This window comes from Podarcis muralis, chromosome 11 (assembly GCF_964188315.1).
Source record: "Podarcis muralis chromosome 11, rPodMur119.hap1.1, whole genome shotgun sequence".
Lineage (NCBI taxonomy): Eukaryota > Metazoa > Chordata > Lepidosauria > Squamata > Lacertidae > Podarcis > Podarcis muralis.
This window is the reverse complement of record NC_135665.1, coordinates 9,466,047-9,489,137: the sequence shown is the minus strand read 5'-3', so window position 1 is coordinate 9,489,137 and position 23,091 is coordinate 9,466,047. Positions and strand designations below refer to the sequence as shown.

The 23,091-nt window shown below is 42.5% G+C and overlaps 1 protein-coding gene across 3 annotated transcripts in view; it reads left to right on the top strand.

The window, feature by feature from the left end:
* The window catches only part of LOC114606418 (contactin-associated protein-like 4), a 278,819-nt gene that overhangs the window by 230,089 nt on the left and 25,639 nt on the right, over positions 1 to 23,091 (top strand). For all 3 annotated transcript variants that reach the window (XM_077936037.1, XM_028748648.2, XM_077936035.1), the window contains exons 16-18: positions 565 to 735; positions 12,324 to 12,542; positions 21,415 to 21,654. In XM_077936037.1, coding sequence (XP_077792163.1) covers positions 565 to 735; positions 12,324 to 12,542; positions 21,415 to 21,654 — 630 coding nt within the window. The remainder of the gene's footprint in view (positions 1 to 564; positions 736 to 12,323; positions 12,543 to 21,414; positions 21,655 to 23,091) is intronic.

The window sequence follows — 23,091 nt, the reverse complement described above, 5'->3', positions numbered from 1 at the left end:
GTATTCTGGTCCAAGACCCTTGTGTCAGCATCCTGGGTTGAAAGGTCATCTGGGTAGCCCCCAGCTGGATCGTCTCCTTCTCAGCCGTGCTGCTGCGAAGATCCATCAACCTCTGGCTCCGACATAAATCAGTGACTCAAGCCTCCCAGACCTGAGCATACTATACTCAGCAATGTGAACTGCACAACAGAAAAGGCTGAGGCTTGTGGATACATACTAAGAACTATGGATTTATTAATCATAAATCAGGACAAAGAAACATGTCGTCTCTCCTTGCCGTCTGCTCAGAGAGAGAGTCAAAACAAAAGCAATACAGTGGAAGTTCTGCTTACACCAGCAAACTGTGCTGGAATGTAAACAGACATGTGACACGTAACAATCCCATGCCTGCAACTAAAGGTGGAATGGAATCTTCCAACACACTGACCCCTATTTATGCAGTATTTATAGAGCTCTGGATTGAAATTGCAAGAGAAGGGGGAAATTAATGCATTCTGTTTGCTTCTATTTAAATGCACTGCATGTAACAATGTTTTCTGACTTTCTCCCTCTCTCTGCCATTAGGGGAGTTTTGGAATGCAGCCTCCTTCAACACTGAGGCCTCATATCTTCATTTCCCCACTTTTCATGGAGAACTGAGTGCTGATGTGTCCTTTTTCTTTAAGACAACCACTTCTTCTGGTGTGTTTTTAGAGAATCTGGGAATTAAAGACTTCATAAGGATAGAACTGCATTGTAAGTCCAATTTAATATGATATTACATGTATATATGGTTGCTTGGTTCAAGTGTCTCTAGATAGATGCATTCAGCATAACTTTGCAATGGCGCGATTCCAAAACCGGCACAAAAATATGCGTCTCAGAGCAGCACTGGACAGAAGGAGACCTTGCTTCATCAGCCTTGCCATGGGGAGCATAAATGATATGTGTGGCCACACCATATATTTAAGAGGGATGCGGGTGGCGCTGTGGGTAAAAGCCTCAGTGCCTAGGACTTGCCGATCAAAAGGTCGGCGGTTCGAATCCCCGCAGTGGGGTGCGCTCCCGTCGCTCGGTCCCAGCGCCTGCCAAACTAGCAGTTCGAAAGCACCCCCGGGTGCAAGTAGATAAATAGGGACCGCTTACTAGCGGGAAGGTAAACGGCGTTCCGTGTGCTGCGCTGGCTCACCAGATGCAGCTTGTCACGCTGGCCACGTGACCCGGAAGTGTCTGCGGACAGCGCTGGCTCCCAGCCTCTAGAGTGAGATGAGCGCACAACCCTAGAGTCTGTCAAGACTGGCCCATACGGGCAGGGGTACCTTTACCTTTACTACCATATATTTAAAGCAATGTAAACTGTCATGGCTTCTCCCAAAGAATTTTGGGAGCTGTAGTTTGTTAAGGGTGCTGAGAGTTGTTGGGGGTTCCAATAATAATAATAATAATAATAATAATAATAATAATAATAATAATAATAATAATAATAATAATAATTTATTTATTCCCTGCCCATCTGTCTAGGTTTCCCCAGCCACTCTGGGTGTCTTCCAACAGAATATTAAAATACAATAGTCCGTCAAACATTAAAAGCTTCCCTAAACAGGGCTGCTTTCAGATGTCTTCTAAAGGTCTGGTTGTTGTTTTTCTCTTTGACATCTGGTGGGAGGGTATTCCACAGGGCGGGCGCCACTATGGAGAAGGCCCTCAGTCTGGTTCTCTGTAACTTGGCTTCTCACAGTGAGGGAACTGCCCGAAGGCCCTCGGCGCTGGACCTCATTGTCCAGGCAGAACAATGGGGGTGGAAACACTCCTATTCCCAACACAGAGCTACAATTACCTGGGAAGAAGGGTCGAGTGTTAAATCACTCAGGAAATGGTAACTCTATACAATGCCGGATTTAGGGTAATGCCAGTGTTTCCCCAACACAGTTGAGCTGAGGGGGAAGCATAATTGAGAAGATCCATAATTGAGAAGATCTATTTGGGGACACCAACTTTGGTCTTACATAGGGCACCATATCATGAAAGATTGTCAAAATCTGCCCCTGAGCTCTCTGAGGGGAAATAAGCATCTACTGCAGGTGGCGCTGTGGGTAAAAGCCTCAGCGCCTAGGGCTTGCCGATCGAAAGGTCGGCGGTTCGAATCCCCACGGCGGGGTGCGCTCCCGTTGTTCGGTCCCAGCGCCTGCCAACCTAGCAGTTTGAAAGCACCCCCGGGTGCAAGTAGATAAATAGGGACCACTTACTGGCGGGAAGGTAAACGGCGTTTCCGTGTGCTGCGCTGGCTCGCCAGATGCAGCTTTGTCACGCTGGCCACGTGACCCGGAAGTGTCTCCGGACAGCGCTGGCTCCCAGCCTCTAGAGTGAGATGAGCGCACAACCCTAGAGTCTGTCAAGACTGGCCCGTACGGGCAGGGGTACCTTTACCTTTACCTTTATCAACTCTCAGTTCCTAAGGCTCTTGGGGGAAACCATGATACTGCTTTAAATGTATGCGTTTGTCTGCTACCAAGTATTGGTCTGCTATTTCCTCCATCTTTGTAGTGCACGTATCTGCAGTGTGGTTGTTTGTTCATGTGTGAGATGTGTGCACTGGGGCCCCCCAAAAATTGAACCACCCATGCTGTATGGCTTGAAGCCCCGAAATGAAGCCACAGTAATTTCACTCTGCAGTCTCTTAAATTGCTTAACTACATCCTTATACAGTTATAGTGCAGGATGGCTGATTGAGTTTAGCTCAAATTGTTTCCTCAATGTAATGGTAGAAAGAACATGAATTCACTTCTTTTCCCAATGTTTGCCATATTAAACAACAGTGACATTACTTTGCCTTCTGTTCCTTTCTTGTGAACTGCCATAAAATAAAAATGATGCAGTAACCCCAGAGGGTCGTGGAGCCGATAAACAACACTGTGCTGAGTTTTAGTAGTTCAATGTGGAACCTTAGCAGCTATAATGAGAGCCTTGTGGGATCTTGATGTTCCAAAATCAAGAAGGTTACATAGCAAACAGACAGTTGAATCAGAAACTGAAAAAGACATCTGAATAGCTAACTGACTGGAATGGTGATAAATTGCAGAGGGCAGGGAAAGAACGATGCAATTTTAGTAAAAGGTAAAGGGGCCCCTGACCATTAGGTCCAGTCGTGACCGACTCTGGGGTTGCGGCACTCATCTTGCTTTATTGGCCGAGGGAGCAGGAGTACAGCTTCCGGGTCATGTGGCCAGCATGACTAAGCCGCTTCTGGCAAACCAGAGCAGCGCATGGAAACGCTGTTTACCTTCCCGCCGGAGCACTACCTATTTATCTACTTGCACTTTGACGTGCTTTCGAACTGCTAGGTTGGCAGGAGCAGGGACGGGGCAACGAGAGCTCACCCTGTCGTGGGGATTCAAACCGCCGACCTTCTGATCGGCAAGTCCTAGGCTCTGTGGTTTAACTCACAGCGCCACCCACGTCCCGCAATTTTAGTAGTCACTGCCAAAAAACAACAAAAACTTTTTGTTCCTGGTCATCTCCCATGAAAGGAGTCACAGGACCTTTAGTTAGATGTGAGGGAAGACTGTTGCTTGCACATTCACCCAAACATTTCCCATACTCTATGAAGAATATGCTGCTCAACATTTCCAAGGTTTCTTTGCTTATTTGAGTATTGTGGAACTAGAACTTGATGGTTTTTTGGGTGGGTGGGGAATTTATACCCCCATTTGCTTTATATTATACAGTGAAATGTACAGTGGTGCCTCGCAAGATGAAAAGAATCCGTTCCGCGATTCTCTTCGTCTAGCGGTTTTTTCGTCTTGCGAAGCAACCCCATTAGCGGCTAAGAGGATTAGCGCTATTAGCGATTTAGCGGCTTAGCGGCTATTAAAGGATTAGCGGCTAAGCTGCTAAAAGGCTATTCGTGGCTTAGCGGCTTTGAAAAAGGGGAGGAAAGCGGGGGGAAATGGCGAGACTCGCAAGATGTTTTCGTCTTGTGAGGCAAGCCCATAGGGAAATTCGTCTTGCGAAGTGCATCGCAAATGGAAAACCCTTTCGTCTAGCGGGTTTTCCGTCTTGCGAGGCATTCGTCTTGTGGGGCACCACTGTACCTCTTGTATGAAACAGGGGACCTGCTGTGCTGTATCATGATTGCATTAGTACAACCCAGCCCAGAGGCTACTTGGGCAGATAGGTAACTGTATTCTTAGGCATCATCCCAATAATAGTGTAGCACCCGGATCTCTGATTGGTGCAATGTTCCAGGGGTTCTGGGTGCCAACCCAGGGTTTGGTTTCCTTGGCATGAGGGACAGTGTAGAACTGTGGTGTCTGTATGATATATGGTTTATTTACACATATATGCAACCTGAGCTGTAGTGTATTGCCTCTGTAGTGTATTGCAGACTTGGAGTCAAGTAGAAATCAAGCATGGCTCTGTCTTTCTGGCTTCTGCCTGGGACACCCTCCCCCCCCCCCCCCCAAAGAAAGCTCAGCCACCCAACTTTAAATGTGGATTTGTGCCTGGAAAGCATGGCACAAAAGGCAGTCTGGATGAGCCCCAAGTGGCAGTCAAACAAATGAGAAATTAATATTCTGGGAGATAAAATCCCACAACTGGCATGCAGCTACAGAAAGGACCTCTTGCATGTTCCAACCAACCAAGTATCCACCAATGATGGGTTGCATAGAAGGGCTTTTCCATCACATTGCAGGGTGAAGGCAGGTTGATATAATAGTATTTCTTCTTCTTCTTCTTCTTCTTCTTCTTCTTCTTCTTCTTCTTCTTCTTCTTCTTCTTCTTCTTCTTTGTACCCCACCCATCTGACTGGGTTTCCCCAGCCACTCTGGGTGGCTTACAGCGCATTAAAAAATTGATATCCTGAATTTGACATCCTGAATTTAATACAACAGACATTATAAGTTTCCCAATTCAGGGCTGATACAGGGTTGATATGGGATCATTTGGTCTTTTTGCTAGAACCCAGGCTTCCTCAACCTTGGCCCTCCAGATGTTTTGAAACTACAATTCACAGCAGCCCTGACCACTGGTCCTGCTAGCTAGGGATCATGGGAGTTGTAGGCCAAAAACATCTGTAGGGCTGAGTTGAGGAAGCCTGCTATAACCAATCGAGGCGGTTTCTAATATCAATCCAGGGAAACCTGCATTTTTTTGGGAATATAGCCAATCCTGTTTATGTCGTTTGGGTCAGAATTGATTCTGGTTGGTTTACTGTTCAGATTAAGGAAACTTAAAAATTGCAGGGGGGGGGGGTGTTTGCCTTGTCAAGGAAAAGAAGTAAAATAGAATACAAACCAACACCGCTGAGAAGTGCTAACTGCCTGCCTGTCAGCCAATAAAATACGTAATTTATGTAATCTACCAACTTCAAACCGGAAAAGTACATCAAAGCAAGGGTTTGAAAGGACCATACTTGAAAGCAGGAAATTGTAATGTGTTTAGATGACTGTTAAATGTATGCGCAGTCATGCTCTTTTGTTGTAGGTATTAGGTAGCTTTGTTGTGTGACCAGCCTGCTATGTATTTGTGGTAATACTTTGGCCAATTGACCTATAGAGTCTCCACTGGGGGTTTCATATATATATATATATATATATATAGCATCCTGTGTGTACAGTCCATAGATTTAAAGCAAGTTATACTGATGTGTGGCTTTGACATACAAATCTCTGCGTGTTTCAAACCCGTTATAGATAAAAACCACTGCTCAAATTCAAAATTTCCGGTGTTAAAAAGACAGCATGCAACAGACAGAATGTTTGATGTCATTGTGTGAGGCCGTTTGAGTAAATCATGGATTCAGTTTTAATATGTTTGAATGTAAATGACCAATTTGTGTTTGACTGCTTATTAATTGTTCAAAGTCACTTAACATTTTGTGGTGGAAAATTTGAAATTTTAATGATAAATAACAATTAACATGTCAAATTCAGGATATCATTCAATATGGTAATATAATAGAAATGTTTTAAAGCTCATTATGGCATTAATAATGGACCTCACCTTGTTGCTAACACAGAAACCATTTTATTTTGTGATTTAATCTTGTATGCCGGTCTTTTTGAAACTTCAACTTCTTAGTGTGTGGTCTCCGCCCTATAAACAACTTCCTGAGAGTAAGCCTTGCTGAACTCCATGCAGATGTTCATAGGATCATGTGGTTAAGCTCCTGCGCCATCATCCTACACACACACACACACACACACATTTTTATTGGTTTTTTAAACATATAATTTCCAACAATCATATAACATAACTTCTTCTGTTATACAATGCTTTAGACTTCCGTCAACACCTCTGATGATTTTCCGTTCTTTATCACTTATACTGCATTTCTTAATTTCTCTATTACTCTTAATTATCATTAACTAATAATTCTCCTCATAGTCTTTCTTGTAATATTTTAGATAGTCCTCCTTACAAAACTTCTTGCAGTCCGACTAGCGTAATCCGTTCATTACCATTACTTTTCAAATAGTTCGTATATTTACACCAGTCTTCTAAGAATCTCTGGTCCCACAGGTTTCAAATCCTTCCTGTTAATTTACCCCAGCATCCTTTTTAGTGAACAAAGCATAACCACTACTGAGAACAAAACTACTTCCAAATAGGCATGATTTTAGTGCATCCTGCCACCCTGTGAGCAAAGTTTTGTTTTGGTTGTTAAATTATTACAAAGGGGGGGAAACAGACAGAAAGCATGAAGCTTGGTGCAAAATCCAATAGTGAGATACCCACTAACAGTGCCCCTGCTTCCAGGCTGCAATTTTCCTTTCAGTACTGTACACAGAAGTCCAATTAATGTTAACAATGTCTTACAGAACAAGACACATTTGTGGGTCAAGTAATAATGGGTAGAGCTGTACAGTCCATTGTGTAAAATCCAGGGATGCCCTGACTAGGTGTATTAATAGATTTCATCCAAAAGCCTAATGGCTTTCAAGATCCCTCGCCTGCCCACTCCCTTCCTGACCTCAATGTGAAATGCTGCTGTCCTAGATTTGCTGCAGTCATTCTTTCTTCTTCTGCCCCCTTCAAACTCAGTGTGGCCGCCATACATTTTATTCTTTGCTGCAAGCCTGACGTTCATGGCCTGATCTCCTGGTTTTGACAACACACAGCTTCCACTATCATTAGACTATATGTGAGGTCATTGCCCAGTCCAGATTTCATGTGCCAACTGGGGATTCCTAAAAAAGCAATCAGTAAGTGATTGCTTCCCTCCCCATTCTGCGTTGTCAAAGCTTTCATTTGGGTTCTGTAGGCAAATGATCTCATTGAAGTATACAGGGCATAGCTGTCAACTCTCAGATTTGAAAATAAGGGATCAGCAGCCTCACCTGTCCTGGAGTTAGTCTACGGGATATCTAACAATCCGGGATAGCAGCGGGAAGCAGCAGGAAACAGCGCTGGAATAAGGGTAAAAGGTAAAGATACAGGGACCCCTGACCATTAGGTCCAGTTGTGACTGACTCTGGGGTTGCGGCGCTCATCTCGCTTTATTGGCTGAGGGAGCCGGCGTACAGCTTCCGGGTCATGTGGCCAGCAGGACTAAGCCACTTCTGGTGAACCAGAGCAACGCACGGAAACACCGTTTACCTTCCCGCTGGAGTGGTACCTATTTATCTTTTTTTAAAAAAAAAATTTATTAAAGTTTCCATAATTTTTATAACAACAAAAACAAAACAAAACAAAACAATAGACACAACAAACAAACAAAAAAACCAAGTACAACTTCAAATATTATTTTCTTATAATTTACCTCCCCGACTTCCTCATACCTCCCCTTTCTGTATTCCAATTTCTAATCAATTATTCAGCAAATCCTTCCCTTATTTTAACTTAATTTTAATCTTACTTATTCTCTTTGACTTGGCCATTACCGCTGTTAACCACTTATTTTCTAATCCAGCATCATTTTAACATTCATTAATTTTACAATATTTCTTTAAATAGTCCTTAAATTTTTCCCAATCTTCTTCCGCTGTTTCTCTTCCCTGGTTTCGGATTCTGCTCGTCATCTCTGCCAGACCCATGTATTCGATCACCTTCATCTGCCATTCTTCCACGGTGGGTAGATCTTGTGTCTTCCAGTACTTTGCGATGAGTATTCTTGCTGCCGTTGTTGCATACATAAAAAATGTCATATCCTTCTTTAACACCCCTTGGCCGACTATACCCAAGAGAAAGGCCTCTGGTTTCTTAGGGAAGGTATATTTAAATACCTTTTTCAATTCATTATATATCATTTCCCAGAATGCCTTAATCTTTGGGCACGTCCACCAGAGGTGAAAAAATGTACCTTCATTTTCCTTACATTTCCAACATTTATTATCAGGCAAATGGTAAATCTTTGCAAGCTTCACTGGGGTCATGTACCACCTATAGATCATTTTCATAATATTTTCTCTTAAGGCATTGCATGCCGTAAATTTCATCCCGGTGGTCCACAACTTCTCCCAGTCAGCAAACATAATGTTATGACCAATGTCCTGAGCCCATTTAATCATAGTTGATTTAACCGTTTCATCTTGTGTATTCCATTTCACGGTACCTATTTATCTACTTGCACTTTGACATGCTTTCGAACTGCTAGGTTGGGAGGAGCAGGGACTGAGCAACGGGAGCTCACCCCGTCGCAGGCATTCGAACTGCCGACCTTCTGATCGGCAAGTCCTAGGCTCTGTGGTTTAACCCACAGCGCCACCCACGTCGGAGTAAGGGAATTTCCCGTAAAAAAAGGAAAGGTTGACAGCTATGATACAGGGTCATTTCTTGGTCTTGGAGGACCCTGGGCAATGTGTCTTCCGCCAAGTCACTTCCTGCATCTGTTAGACCTCCTCCATTCCTTGGCCCTGGTGGGATTACCTGGCAGTCAGTGGATCCAGTCTGCTGACATTCTCTAAATGTTAAAGAAAAAGAAGAAATGAATGGAGCCCGGAATCTGGCCCTGCCAGGCTGTTGGGCCCCTGGCAGCTGACCAGATATGCCAAGTCCTAAAAATATAATTGCACATTCCTAAATTTATCTTTTGTCATAGTTTTTTTAAAAAAACATTTCTTCATTTGACTTTTTTTCCAGTTTTAGAACAGCACCCAGAACACACTAATGATGAAATCCCTCATTGGTTTTCACAAGAAGCAGATTCATTCATTCGCATACAACAAAGTTTGTTTTTTTTTGTTTGCAGGCATAGTTCCAATTTGGAGTTTTGTCTTATTTTATTCCCTTGCTGGATTCCACCCGCCTTCCCATTGGGAGGCACCTCTGAAATAAAAGCCCACAAAATTCATTTAAACCGAGTGTTTTGCCACCCATAGTTATTTTCTTAAGGCACCCTGCAATGCCAAAGGTATTTCTGTAGAACTAATAATTGATTTCAAAGAGGAGTCCTGCTTCCAATATGATTGGAAAATGAGTTTGGCTAATTGAAGAGCAGGCATCAATCATCACTTTTACTCAGACACTTTTTCTGGCCCGTGTAGTCAGCGCAACATGAATCATAAATCACATTTGTGCTCCATGCCATGCCATTGATTTCAGTTATATCCATCAAGTAAGTGCAAGTTCTGGACAGAATGTTTGAAAGGTTAAACGTAAAGCTTTATACAGTAACACCTCTTATGAGTTTTCATTTTCAGATATGAAGCTTATATTCTTCTGCTTGATTGTCGTAAGAACTTTTTTGGGGGGAGGGGATTACTTTGACCACATCTCATGGAAACCATTTTCAGTCTGAGTGCAAACAGTAGCCTTCACTGACTAAACATCATTAGGTGTTACCCATCTTACATTGTGTTTGCAACTATTGGGCTAGATGTGCAAACTGTTAAATTAAATAGAGAAAGGTTCACCGATTTCTTTTCTGCGGAGCCCAGCCCGTTTCAGAGTCCAGATCCCTCCCAAAGGATGGTCAAAATAATAATAATAATAATAATAATAATAATAATAATAATAATAATAATAATACCTTTATTGTCAGTATACAACCTGTGTACAATGAAATTAACGGAGCTTCCCCCCCCCCCCACGCAAACACTCAATCTCATTGCACTCTGTGTGCTTGTCGCACAAAGACTCTCCTCCCTGGAAGAGAGGGGAGTGGTTGTGGGCGAGAGACCGAGCTCCGCCCCTGGTAGGGGGCCTTAGCCCCCTCCCCTCCTTACCTGGCTGGCGCCCCCGCCCACCGGAGGCAGCCAACCAGGTGCCTCTGGGGGGCGTGTGTAGCAGCTTAATGCTGTGGCGCCAGCTCCGCCTCCTCCTCATTCGTCGTCGTCCCTCAGCGAGTCACCCACCCTCCACTCCCATTTAGCTCAGGGTCTAGGTTTTTGGCCTTGCTATGGACCTTAGGTTGGTCGCCCCGGTTGTCTGGGGGGCCTGGTAGGAATTTTTCCATTTGGCATTAGGCTTTTTGGTTTTTTCGCCTACCTCGTAGCAATCGTCACAACATTTGTGGTATTGGTGGGTAGGTTAGGCATTGGATTCATGTGTGTCAAGGGCTAGGTGTGGCCATCGCCTATGCTATCTACCGTGGGTTATTCCGTTAAAGGAATCTGGCGGTCGTGTATTCCGTCCGATGCCTGCTTGGCGGGAGGCCATGGCGCGACCCTCGGTGACATCAGGGGTGAGCCTATAGTTGGATTGGCATCAACAGGCTCCACCTACTGTTGAATAAACCCACCTCCTATAGTCATCCAATGCCTAAGCCAATACCTTTTCACTGCTGTAATCAATAAAGTTGTGGCCTTTCCTTGCCCATTAACCTTATATCACGTGTCCTTGTGTATTTATTTCACATAGCGGGGGTCGGGCCCTCGATCCACAACACACCAACCCCCAAAGTCAGTTGCACTATATTATTTTCTATTCAGCAGCCTAACAGCCCACAGATAGAAACTGTTTTTTAGCCTGTTGGTACGACTTCTATATCTCCTGCCCGAGGGTAGAAGATTAAAGAGGTGCTGGCCGGGGTGTGAATTGTCCCTGAGAATTTTTCTCGCTCTCCTAAGGCATCAATCCCTTGCAATGTCATCCAGCGGGCTCAGGGGACAGCCCATGATATCATGAGCTGTGTTCACCACCCTCTGTACAGACTTTCTGTCCTTGGCTGTCAAGCCAAAGTACCACACTGTGATACAATATGAGAGGACACTTTCTATTGTGGACCGGTAGAAGGAGGTCATCAATTGTTGTTTAACATTGTTCTTTCGCAAGACCCCGAGAAAATGGAGACTCTGTTGGGCCTTCCTAACCACCTGAGTTATATTGTTTTTCCAAGTGAGGTCTTCACTAAGGTAAACTCCCAGGAATTTAAAGGAAGAGACTCTCCACTCTCCACACAACCACAAGATAGAGCTCTGAAGAGATTCTATAGTGAGATGGACTTTGAAAATCTCTCATCTTTATTGCTTCTTGAATTTAACAACATTTGTATCTTCTTAAAGGTTTCAGTCACTTCTATTTCAGACAAATCAGTTCTGCCAAGTGTTCTGACAGGGATTGGACTGGGATGAAGTTGCCCCTAATCCTAACCCTGCCCTGAGTTCAGAAGTGGGGATAAGTTGGCGAGATTCATTTGACAACAGAAGAAACTGAGCCTTTAATGTCATCAGCAAAGCACTATGGAATACTCTGATAAGCATACACCTTACGTTCCAACTTTTTAATACCTGCTGAAAGCTTTTCTATTCCACCAGTCCTATGTGGGCAATTAAGAATACATCCTTCTACAACAATTAGCTGATTTTTGACTTAAACTGTTGATATTGTTTTTATGGTATGGCGTTATGTACACTCTTTATTCAGATTATCCAAAAATAAACTTTTGTAGAAGTTCTTTTAATATTAATATTTAAACAAATATTTTCCACACCTATATTAGTAGGCAATATAAAATGCATTGACTAGTACTCTATACTATTGAGCTTGTACTAGATGGATTGGCTTCTTAATCTGTAAGACATAAAATCAGTTTTCCTACTTGCTGAAACAATCCTTTAACTAAAGGTTTATTCTAGTTTAACAACCAATTAGTCAAATCATTAGGCTGTTTTCCACTTTCTTACTGAAAGCTTATTACATTTGTATATTCAGTGTCTATATTGCAAGTATTTGTGGTATAAAGTTACACCTAGCTTAACTATCTGTCCCCCCCCCAATAAATTAGTTCCCTGCAACTAATATATAACTTACAGTGGAAGAGCTGAAGTCATTATTTTTAACAAAGGAAATTAATCTTGCCATTATTTCACAACATGAAGAAAATAAGTTTATACCATGCTTTCCACACATTTTCAATGTGGTTTTGGTAACCCAAAATTCTAAACTGTCTTTACTCTTTCTAGCACCAACTGAAGTGATCTTTTCATTTGATGTGGGAAATGGGCCAAATGAAATCACAGTGCAGTCACCCGCTTCCTTAAATGACAACCAGTGGCACTACGTGAAGGCTGAAAGAAACATCAAAGAGGCATCGCTGCAAGTAGATCAACTCCCTCAAAGAACTCACACAGCTTCATCTGATGGGCATATCCGTTTGCAGCTCAATAGCCAGCTCTTTGTTGGTAAGTCTACTTTTCCAGAAATATTTCCTAAGCGTTGACAAGGAACGGTAAACTGTTTCATATAAGAGAGCCATTTGTGTTGTTAGTAAGGTGATAAATAGATACAGTGGTGCCCCGCAAGACGAATGCATCGCAAGACGAAAAACCCGCTAGATGAAAGGGTTTTCCGTTTTTCGATGCGCTTCGCAAGACGAATTTCCCTATGGGCTTGCTTCGCAAGACGAAAACGTCTTGCGAGTCTTGTGATTTTTTTCACTCCCCCCCCCTTTTTCTAAGCCGCTAAGCCGCTAATAGCCTTTTAGCCGCTAAGCGGCTAAGCCTTTAATAGCCGCTAAGCCGCTAAACTGCTAATAGCGCTAATCCGCTAAGCCGCTAATAGGGTTGCTTCGCAAGACGAAAAAACCGCTAGACGAAGAGACTCGCGGAACAGATTATTTTCGTCTTGCGAGGCACCACTGTAAACATTAGGAATATGAGCACTGAGGATAAGAAAATTCCAGGGTTTGTCGGAGAAACTGATCATCTAGATTCTTTTTCAGTCAAGCTTCCAACTTGATTTTTGGCCGAAAACTTTATTCGTCATGTAGGTTGATGACAGGTTGAACCAGGAGGCAGATAGGAAGACGGTGACCTTGTTTCTCCTGAATGTTTCAGCTGTGACCATGATATCATTCTGGGCCATTTTGCAGGGAAAGGGATTGAAGGTGCAGTATTGTATGGCTGCTTCTCATTACTGCGTGATAGGACCCAGCAGATGACGCTGGGGTACTTTTGCTTTGCCCTTTTTCTAGCCGTCTGTGGGATTCTATAACGTTCCACCTTGTCCTCTGTGCTGTTCAATTTCTACATGAAATCACTGGGAGAAGGTATCAATAAGATGATACCCAGCTCCATCCCACTTCTGCATCTGATCTTAGGGAGAAAGTGGAAACGGCAGTGTTCACCTGTTGTAAATACAGTGGTGCCTCGCAAGACGAAATTAATTCGTTCTGCGAGTTTTTTCGTCTTGCGAATTTTTCGTCTTGCGAAGCACGGTTTCCCATAGGAATGCATTGAAAAAGACCAAAGTCTTCAAAAACCTCAAAAAAGGCTACCACACCGCGTGCTATGAGTTGCTCCTTGAAGTCAAGTCGCAACTGCACCTCCTCAAGCAATGCACCCTGGGTACAGTATTAACGGTTTTGAAGAAAGAGGAAACAAACTTGCAAGACGTTTTCGTCTTGCGAAGCAAGCCCATAGGGAAATTCGTCTTGCGAAGCAACTCAAAAAACCAAAAACCCTTTCGTCTTGCGAGTTTTTCGTCTTGCGAGGCATTCGTCGTGCGAGGTACTACTATAATTGAAGGGGATGTTAAGAAATGAAATCAAATTCAGACAAGTGGTACTGCACTGATTCGAGTGCAGAAGTGAAGCCTGTAATGAAGAGGCCTGCATTGCCTCTGAAAGATCATTTCTACAGTTTGATGGTGTCAGTGGTGAAAAGTGCCTTTTTCCCGTTTTGTCTGATACACCAGCAATGTAAGAAGAAGACTTCACCACAGGACTTCATGTGTCATTTACTTCCAGGTTAGACTATTGGAATTCTTCTTTGGTGATCACTCGTAGCCGAGTAAGATTGTCTTCCATGAACACGGTTTTAACAGTGATTCCATAAAGGACTGTGGAGGCCAGTTCTGGATCCGCATGTACTTCCACAGTGGGGACATAGGTTTCCAGGCAGGAGTTGATCACGGTGAGGGTTTGCCAAGTGTGCTTTCCTCTTAGCTCCTTTCTCCCTTTCGTCCTGAGTTTGAGCACCTTCAAAGCCCATGACACCTTTAGTAAAGGCTGTTCTCCTACTGGAGCTCTCGAAGGCCAGTGTTCCTCAGTTGTCGGTGTTTATACTAGGTTTTTTTTTAGATTTGCCTTGAGAGAGTCTTTAAACCTCTTTTGTTGACCACCAGCATTACGCTTTCCATTTTTAAGTTCGGAATAGAGTAGTTGCTTTGGAAGACAATAATCAGGCATCTGCACAATATGACCAGTCCAACAAAGTTGATGTTGAAGATCATTGCTTGGACAGTGGTGATCTTTGCTTCTTCCATTACAGTGGCGTTAGTTTACACTGTGCATAGGAATGCCCTTGCAAAGTATTTGGGAGCTGTAATTCATGCAAAATGCTGCTGCCAAATCTGCAGTGAAGCAATCAAACCATGTGATATCTATTTTTGTTTGATCTGCACTGTTTGCCCATTTGCTTCTTGGCTCAATTCAGGATGCTGGTTTTAACCTTTAAAGTCCTGAATAGCTTGGGACCTAGATATATAAATGACTGTCTTCTTCTACACATTTATCAGTACATGGTACAGTCATCATCTGAGGCCCCACTACAGATTCCTCAGAGGTCAATCAGATGGAACTGAGTGGGGGAGCTTTTTGATGAAATGATGGAATACTTTCCCAATTGTGATTCGCCAAGCTCTGACCCTGGTGTTTGGCTAAAACCTAGTTCTTTAAGAAGGTCTGCAGCTTAAAGCCTTTTCATGTTCTCATAATGAATAAGTTAAAGTTATTTTGCTTCCCCTATATCTTCATTTCTTTTTGGGGGGATAGGAGTGGGGAGGGGGAAAGATCATGAGCTGTTGTAGAGGTTAAGCTCTTTTATCACGGTATAGAATGCCTTTTGTGGATTTTGTTTTATTTTATTGATGCAAGCTACTTTGAACTTTTAAAATAAGCAAATAAATACACAAATTACAGAATACAAGTGAAAATGCATTGCCATAATTAAGCAAGCAGATCTTTTATATATATAAAGAAGTAATTTACAAAATGGTGAAATAGAAATCTGCATTGCATAAAACCAGAGGGGAAGGGTTTTCACAGGAATCATGACCAACGACACAAAATCCCAGCCATGTGAAAATGAGAATTTATATATGTTTTACAATGGCTTAAGGAACAATTCAAAATGTGTAGATGCAATTGAAGTAATTCAACATTGTACACATTGTGTACAATGACAATTGAAACAAGAATAAACAAAACTCATGAAGAGCAAGATTGACAGAAATCCTGATAATATCTCATTCTGAAAACCATTTTATCAAAGATGTAGATTCTTCAAAACAATTCTTGCCAGTTGTTTGCTTTAGGAGGCAGCTGAATAGAAAACTGACTTCCTGGGGTACTTTCACAAGGCAGTAAGAGAACGATGGGGGAAAGTCAGAAGACTTTTCCAGTCAAAAATACTTTGCCCTCAGATGAGTTTCTTAAGGAATCCCCCCCCCCCCGAAAAAGGAGAATGAATGAAAAGATGAGGTCTTGCCTATTGTGCAAGAGCATTTATTCCATGCATGGCCTAGAAGAAAGAACAGAGTATTTGGACTGTTCAAGATGAATTGAAATAATGGAAAGTTTTAAATCGAGTTGGTGACAAAGTTCAGCTCAATATAGGGTTCTTTTAGGCAGCCCCAGAGACCTTGAAGATTTCCTCATTGACTAAAAGTAAAAAATAGACCGGAGACTCTTTTTAATGTTTTATTATCGTAGAGTTGTAGAGTTGGAAGCGACCCTGAAGATCATCTAATCCAACTCCTTGTATATGCAGCTGAGCGAACCTGCAACCTTGGCACTCTCAGCACAGTGGTGATTTTAGAATTTAAGAAGTGTCCAAATAGATACCAAAATTCTACTGTCTGATGTACATTATCCTTCTCTGGGTTTTCACTTCTTAAACTTTGTACAGAAAGGTCCTGTACTTTTGCTCTCTTCTTTGTGACGCTGAAAATAAACTGAAACATGATCCATTATTGCCTCTGCAGCTGCTAGCCCCTCAAAGATCTATGCAATTGCTTCTTCAAATTCTCTGGAGGAAGACGGATGCAAAGTGACTGTTGCTTTCATTTAAAAACTCCAAATGATGCATTTTAAAAGTTTGACAGAAAAGAAATAGCAAATTACAGTTTCATACATTTAACGGGACTAAATGCATTTTTTCAAGCTAATACTGACAATTCTTCTCTTTTGAATAATGCTTGCTTGTTCAACTGTTATTCAGTTCAATAAATACTTACATTTTTGGTGCAAAATCAACCGTTTCCTGAAATTATTCAATCAGTGGTGGTTATTGAATATGGTTCCCTTCACTACCCTGAATTTTTATGCTTTCAAAGCTTGGCCCCTAGCTTTTGATAGCTCCTAAACATATTGATCTCTTACCACAATGACAAGTCTGATATTCTACACGCAGTGCCACTCTAAATTGTTCTCCCTGGGGCCATATTTTTGCTCTCAAAGACACTTCAAACAAGTTCAGATCACACACTTCGGACGTGTATATTCCATAAGGTGTTATTTGGGATCCCAAATTAAAATCTGGCTTAAGCTGAAAGCCTGGATAAACTGGAGAAGCATACGAAGAATTCTTATTTCTTGTCGTTTGACCCTTTCCTCCTTCTGACCAGAGGCCAACTCTCTCTTTTTGGAGTGCTGTTTTGTGGGAAGGAATCTGGGTCCTCACAGCGACCTTGAAGTGGGCGGAGGAACGCAGCGCCCCTGGCCGCTTCACACCCCTGGCCAGCCAATCGGGTTTGCTTGGGGGCGTGGCTATGACAGTTTAAATCACAGTGTGGCTGGGGAGGCAGCCTCCATTTCGGGATCTTCCATCCCTCCCACCCTCTTTTCTTGCATGGTTTGACTATGGCCTTGCTATGACTTATGTCAGTCGCCTGGTTGTCGGGACCAGGTAGGAATTTTCCACTTGGCAAAATTGGCACTAGCCATTTGGTTTTCGCCTAACTAGTAGCAATCGTCACAACTTTGTAAGGTTAGGCATTGGGTAAGCCCTATTATGGGGGGGGGAGAGGTTGACTCTTCCTGCCCCTCCATGTTAAAGGGATCCGGGAGGGTGGTTCCTGTCCAAAGCCTGGGCGTGGGCTAGGGCCATGCTACGACCCCAACAATGACCCGGGGGAGGGCTCAATTGATGTACATCATAGGACTCCCCCCTTCTGGTGGTTGATCCTTAAAGAGTCAGTTATAGTCTTGCTTCACCCAATTGCCTAAGCCAAACCGCTCATATCTTGTTATGTACTGAGTTGAACAGGATCCAAAATGTAGCAGTCTGATTGGTCCTAGAACAATAGGATCCAGAATGCAGCAGTCTGATTGGTCCACAGGAGCCACCCATTCCCGCTCCAGGTGGAAGTGAATCCGCAACCTGATTGGCCTACAGGAGAATTCCGGAATCAGCCAATAACGTGGGGCCCATTGTGTAAATAATGTATATAAAGCAGACATTCTGGGGAAACTTCCATTCCTCCTCACCACTATGAGCTGAATAAAGAGCATGAAATCCACTCTCGGCTCCAAGTATATTTCACATCTGTTTTTTTTTTTAAAAAATATATATCATATTTATTGAAATTTCCAGAAAATCCAAAAAAGAAAAAAGAAAAAGAAAAAAGAAAACATTTACATTTAAGCCTTACTTTCAATACCATCTTTCCAAGACTTCCCCACACCTCCCCTTCTTGTATTCCATTTCCATTTGTTTACTTCAACAAGTTCTTGTCCCAAGTTTTTGATCTTATTGTATTTAGCCCATTATTCAATTTAGTTCATTTTATATATCCACTTTCCCTTTATTTCACATCTGTAACCAATAAAGTTGTTGCCTTATTTATCCCATTAACCCAATACAGTGGTACCTCTGGTTACAAACTTAATTCGTTCTGGAGGTCCATTCTTAACCCAAAACCATTCTTAACCTGAGGTGTGCTTTCGCTAATGGGGCCTCCCGCTGCCACTGTGCCGCTGCTGCACGATTTCCGTTCTTATCCTGGGGCAAAGTTCTCAACCCGAGGTACTACTTCTAGGTTAGCGGAGTTTGTAACCCGAAGCGTTTGTAACCCGAGGTACCACTGTATACTTGTGTTTGTGTATTTATTTTGGAGAGAACTAGGATCCGGGCCTTGCCACGCAAAGCAGATCCACTCACTAGTCTCCAGTCCTCCTGTCCTAACAAAAGGAATGTAGCTCTGAAACCCCTTTCCTAATCAATGGGCAAATTAGCCTGTTCTTATTGTGCTAACGTCCCATAATATCCCCCTTTTTCTTTTTGAATTATTTAAATTTTAATTAATCTTAAAAGAGAAAGGAAGGTGGCTGCACTGTAAATTGATAGGTGATGTTTTATGTTTGAACGTACCACAGATAGATGCCGTTTTGTGATTTAATACAGTAAACTTGTTTGGCCAACTTTGGTAGAGTAATCCTAGTTTCTAGGTAGGGAACCATATGCACTGAAGAACTAATTTAACAGCTCGGCAACTTCAGTAGTAGTGAACAGGAAAATCTGGGACTTGATTTAGCTTCTAAAAGAACTTGGGGGTAGTTTTTGCTTTGTGTATGCAGTTTTCATCTTTATGATGAAAACAGGAGGCAAACAGAATCTCCTTGCTTTCAAAACCAGGTGTGACCTCTTTAAAAAATTAATGGAAATGTATGGAGGACTGGTTTTCTTATTTAAAAATGTCAGTTATTTAGTAGCTTATTTCTCGAAGTATGAGGATTAGACCATGGGAACATATGGAAACTGAGATGATGATCATATATCTTAAATACCTGCTTGAACTCGTTTGTTTTCAGGTGATTTGTTATACCTCATAGATGTGCATACATTTAGCTATTTTCATTAATTAAGTTGCTCAGAAGGAAACACTTCACAGTATTTTTTTTCTGCTCAGGTTAGGCACAGAGTTCCTAAGATTTTCACCAGTTCTTCCTTCCCCTTAAACCTTATGAAAATCTGCTCTTGGGCATTGGTGTGAGGAAGTGTGGATGCTGAGCAATTGTCTAGGGATTAGCTCTGTTATCTGCATGGTTGGTAGCAATGCTGGAGATTGTTAAAGATGCCTTTGGGGGAAAATGGGGGGGAAGTCTGTGTGTGACTTCTAAGTCATTTGTTTAGCTGCTAATGGTGCTGCTGTTTGGAGATTTGTTGTATTTTTGTAGTTGATTTTTATCTGTAATTTTTGTCATGTTTAAGAGAATATATTGTTTCCCTGTTAATCATGCCCTCTTAATTATGTATTTTTGCACTTGGCATTCATCTGTAATATTTTGATATGTTATAACATTCTATTTGATGCTTTAAGTTATTTGATATTGAATTCAATTTAACTAAACAAATAAATAAGTTACAAGCCCAACTAAAATGTTCATAGCATGTAGGTTTGACTGGGCATGTCTTAGGAATTATTTTATTTCTAAACCCAGCCTTCCACTTTGTGACTGTCACTATTAGTATTAATTAATTCTGAGTCTCAATCTGGTGAAGAGGCATGTAACAACAACATCCATCCTATGATTCTATGTAGCAATCAGTACAATATTCAGGATCTTCCATTCAGAAAGACTTCCCCATTCTTCTCAACAGAGGAAGTAGGAATCCAATTCATTGGTGATAGCAAAGGAATAAAATTTTCCATTCCATTTTTTTATAGTATAATTGTTCCTTCAGATCATTAAAAATGAAACAGATTAGTATCTAGAATCATAGAATCATAGAATCATAGAGTTGGAAGAGACCACAAGGGCCATCGAGTCCAACCCCCTGCCAAGCAGGAAACACCATCAGAGCACTCCTGACATATGGTTGTCAAGCCTCTGCTTAAAGACCTCCAAAGAAGGAGACTCCACCACACTCCTTGGCAGCAAATTCCACTGTCGAACAGCTCTTACTGTCAGGAAGTTCTTCCTAATGTTTAGGTGGAATCTTCTTTCTTGTAGTTTGGATCCATTGCTCCGTGTCCGCTTCTCTGGAGCAGCAGAAAACAGCCTTTCTCCCTCCTCTATGTGACATCCTTTTATATATTTGAACATGGCTATCATATCACCCCTTAACCTCCTCTTCTCCAGGCTAAACATGCCCAGCTCCCTTAGCCGTTCCTCATAAGGCATCATTTCCAGGCCTTTGACCATTTTGGTTGCTGTTCTTGTGTTTTCATTGATGGGCTGATAACATACGACTAATAATAACCGAACATATTAATAATAACAACTGGTGATACTCTTGTTCTGTGCTTCTGAACATCCCATGGTGATTACAAATTATGGTTTCTGAAATTCAGGTCTATGGTATATTTACAGTTGGTACTTACGGAAGTATTTAAAGCACACACAACAAGCTCAAGGACAAAGTATGAAATCCAGAGGAGGGAATAAGAAATAAGTTTCTAACATTTGTATATTCCCTTGCTCTCAGATAATTCCAATACATTCTCTTGCTTGCTCTCTGCTACTGTCCAAAAACACCTGTCTTTCATAAACTGTTTCGGGGGTTTGACAAGTGCCCAAGAAACTTTCAATATATGCACTGGAGTAGCAGTTATTTGTAAATATTTTTAGATATGCTCACGTGCCAGAATGGGATGTTTTGAGATGTGGAGGTTATTACACATCAAGTCACTTCAATTTCCTAAAGGTAAAGGTAAAGGTACCCCTGCCCGTACGGGCCAGTCTTGACAGACTCTAGGGTTGTGCGCCCATCTCACTCAAGAGGCCGGGGGCCAGCGCTGTCCACAGACACTTCCGGGTCACGTGGCCAGCGTGACATCGCTGCTCTGGCGAGCCAGAGCCGCACACGGAAACGCTGTTTACCTTCCCGCTAGTAAGCGGTCCCTATTTATCTACTTGCGCCCAGGGGTGCTTTCGAACTGCTAGGTTGGCAGGCGCTGGGACCGAGCAACGGGAGCGCACCCCGCCGCGGGGATTCGAACCGCCGACCTTTCGATCGGCAAGCCCTAGGCACTGAGGCTTTAACCCACAGCGCCACCCGCGTCCCTATCAATTTCCTAAAAAGAGCTTAAATGAATTTATTTCCACTGCAGGTGGGACAGCATCCAGGCAGAAAGGATTTCTGGGGTGTATTCGTTCTTTACAGCTAAATGGAGGAGCTCTTGACTTGGAAGAGAGAGCAAAAGTAACCCCAGGTGTAAAACCAGGTTGCCCCGGACATTGTAGCAGCTACGGTAACTTGTGTCACAATGGAGGAAAATGCAAAGAGAAGTACAATGGATTCTCTTGCGACTGCACTTTCTCTGCTTACACTGGGCCATTCTGTAAGAAAGGCAAGCATGAATTGTAAATTTATTTTCTACGAAATATCAAACAAAATGTTAATATTAAGTTTTATGATCTTTTTTAAAATTTTTAAAACTTCTTAAATTGCTATATTACTAATGTATGGCTTTATTTATATGTTTTTAATACCAGGGTTGGTTAACCTTCTATTGCCCAAGGGCTGCACTGATATACAACTACCACTCGAAGGTGGTGGGCATGGCCAATGTATACCCTCATTTATAGGTGAAGGTAAACGACCCCTGGACGGTTAAGTCCAGTCAAAGGGTTGTGGCGCTCATCTCGCTTTCAGGCTGAGAGAGCTGGTGTTTGCCCACAGACAGCTTTCTGGGTCTTGTGGCCAGCATGACTAAACCACTTCTGGTGCAATGGGACATCGTGCCAGAAACTAGAGCGCATGGAAACACCGTTTACTTTCCCACCGCATGAGGCACCTATTGATCTACTTGCACTGGCGTGCTTTTGAACTGCTAGGTTGGCAGAAGCTGGAACAGAGCAATGGGAGCTCACCCTGTCATGGGGATTCGAACCACCAACCTTCGAGTCAGCAAGCCCAAGAGGTCCAGTGGTTTAGACCACAGCGCCACCCGCTCCCTACACCCTCAAGTCACTATATGAGGGACAAATTGATTTCTAAATGCCATTTCTTTGCATGTTTTAGCTGCAGTTTGGAACTCAATTTGCAGTGGTTAGTTCTGCCTTCAATTAGACTTAAAGTTGGCCAGGGTTAGTATGAACATTGTGAAACACTTTGCTTAAGTTTGAAGATGTCAGCATTTGATCTGATCATTTAAACTTTCATATTCTCAATGTCCTTCAGTAGAAATCTAGTAATGAAATGGGGATGGGAATGCATACTTAACAAACTTTTACACTCATTACAATGAGAACAAGTTGGCTCCTCTTTACAAATATTGTGCCAAAGATAAGGACAGTGGATGGGTGCCTGAGGGCACAAAACGTCAGGAGCAAGCTGGCAGGGATGGTTTTACTCTTACCTCAGTGTAGAGCCAACACATGGAAAGAAATGATTTCACTTGCTTTTTTGAGAAAGGCAATGAGAAACATGAATTTGCTGCTTTGGGAAATAAACTTGGGTGCAGTGTTCATTTGGCTTGACTTGCCAAAGCACTCAGAAAGTTGCATTTATGGGTGGTGTGCCAAAAGCCGTATTCACAGCTACCTTGTCACTACTTGATGGAGCTAGAAATTGGCAGGGGGAGGGCAATGGCATGCAACCACTGTACGCTGAGTGGCTGCTAAGAATAGGCAATGACAATCATAGCTAATGTTTCAAATTACTGTGCAGAACAATTGCTATTCTAATTTTTCTTTCTCTTGGAAATGTAATTAATGTTGTGTTTTATTGTTTTCCTTTTAAAAAGGAATGACAACCTTCGTTTATTTCAGGATGATGCTAACAA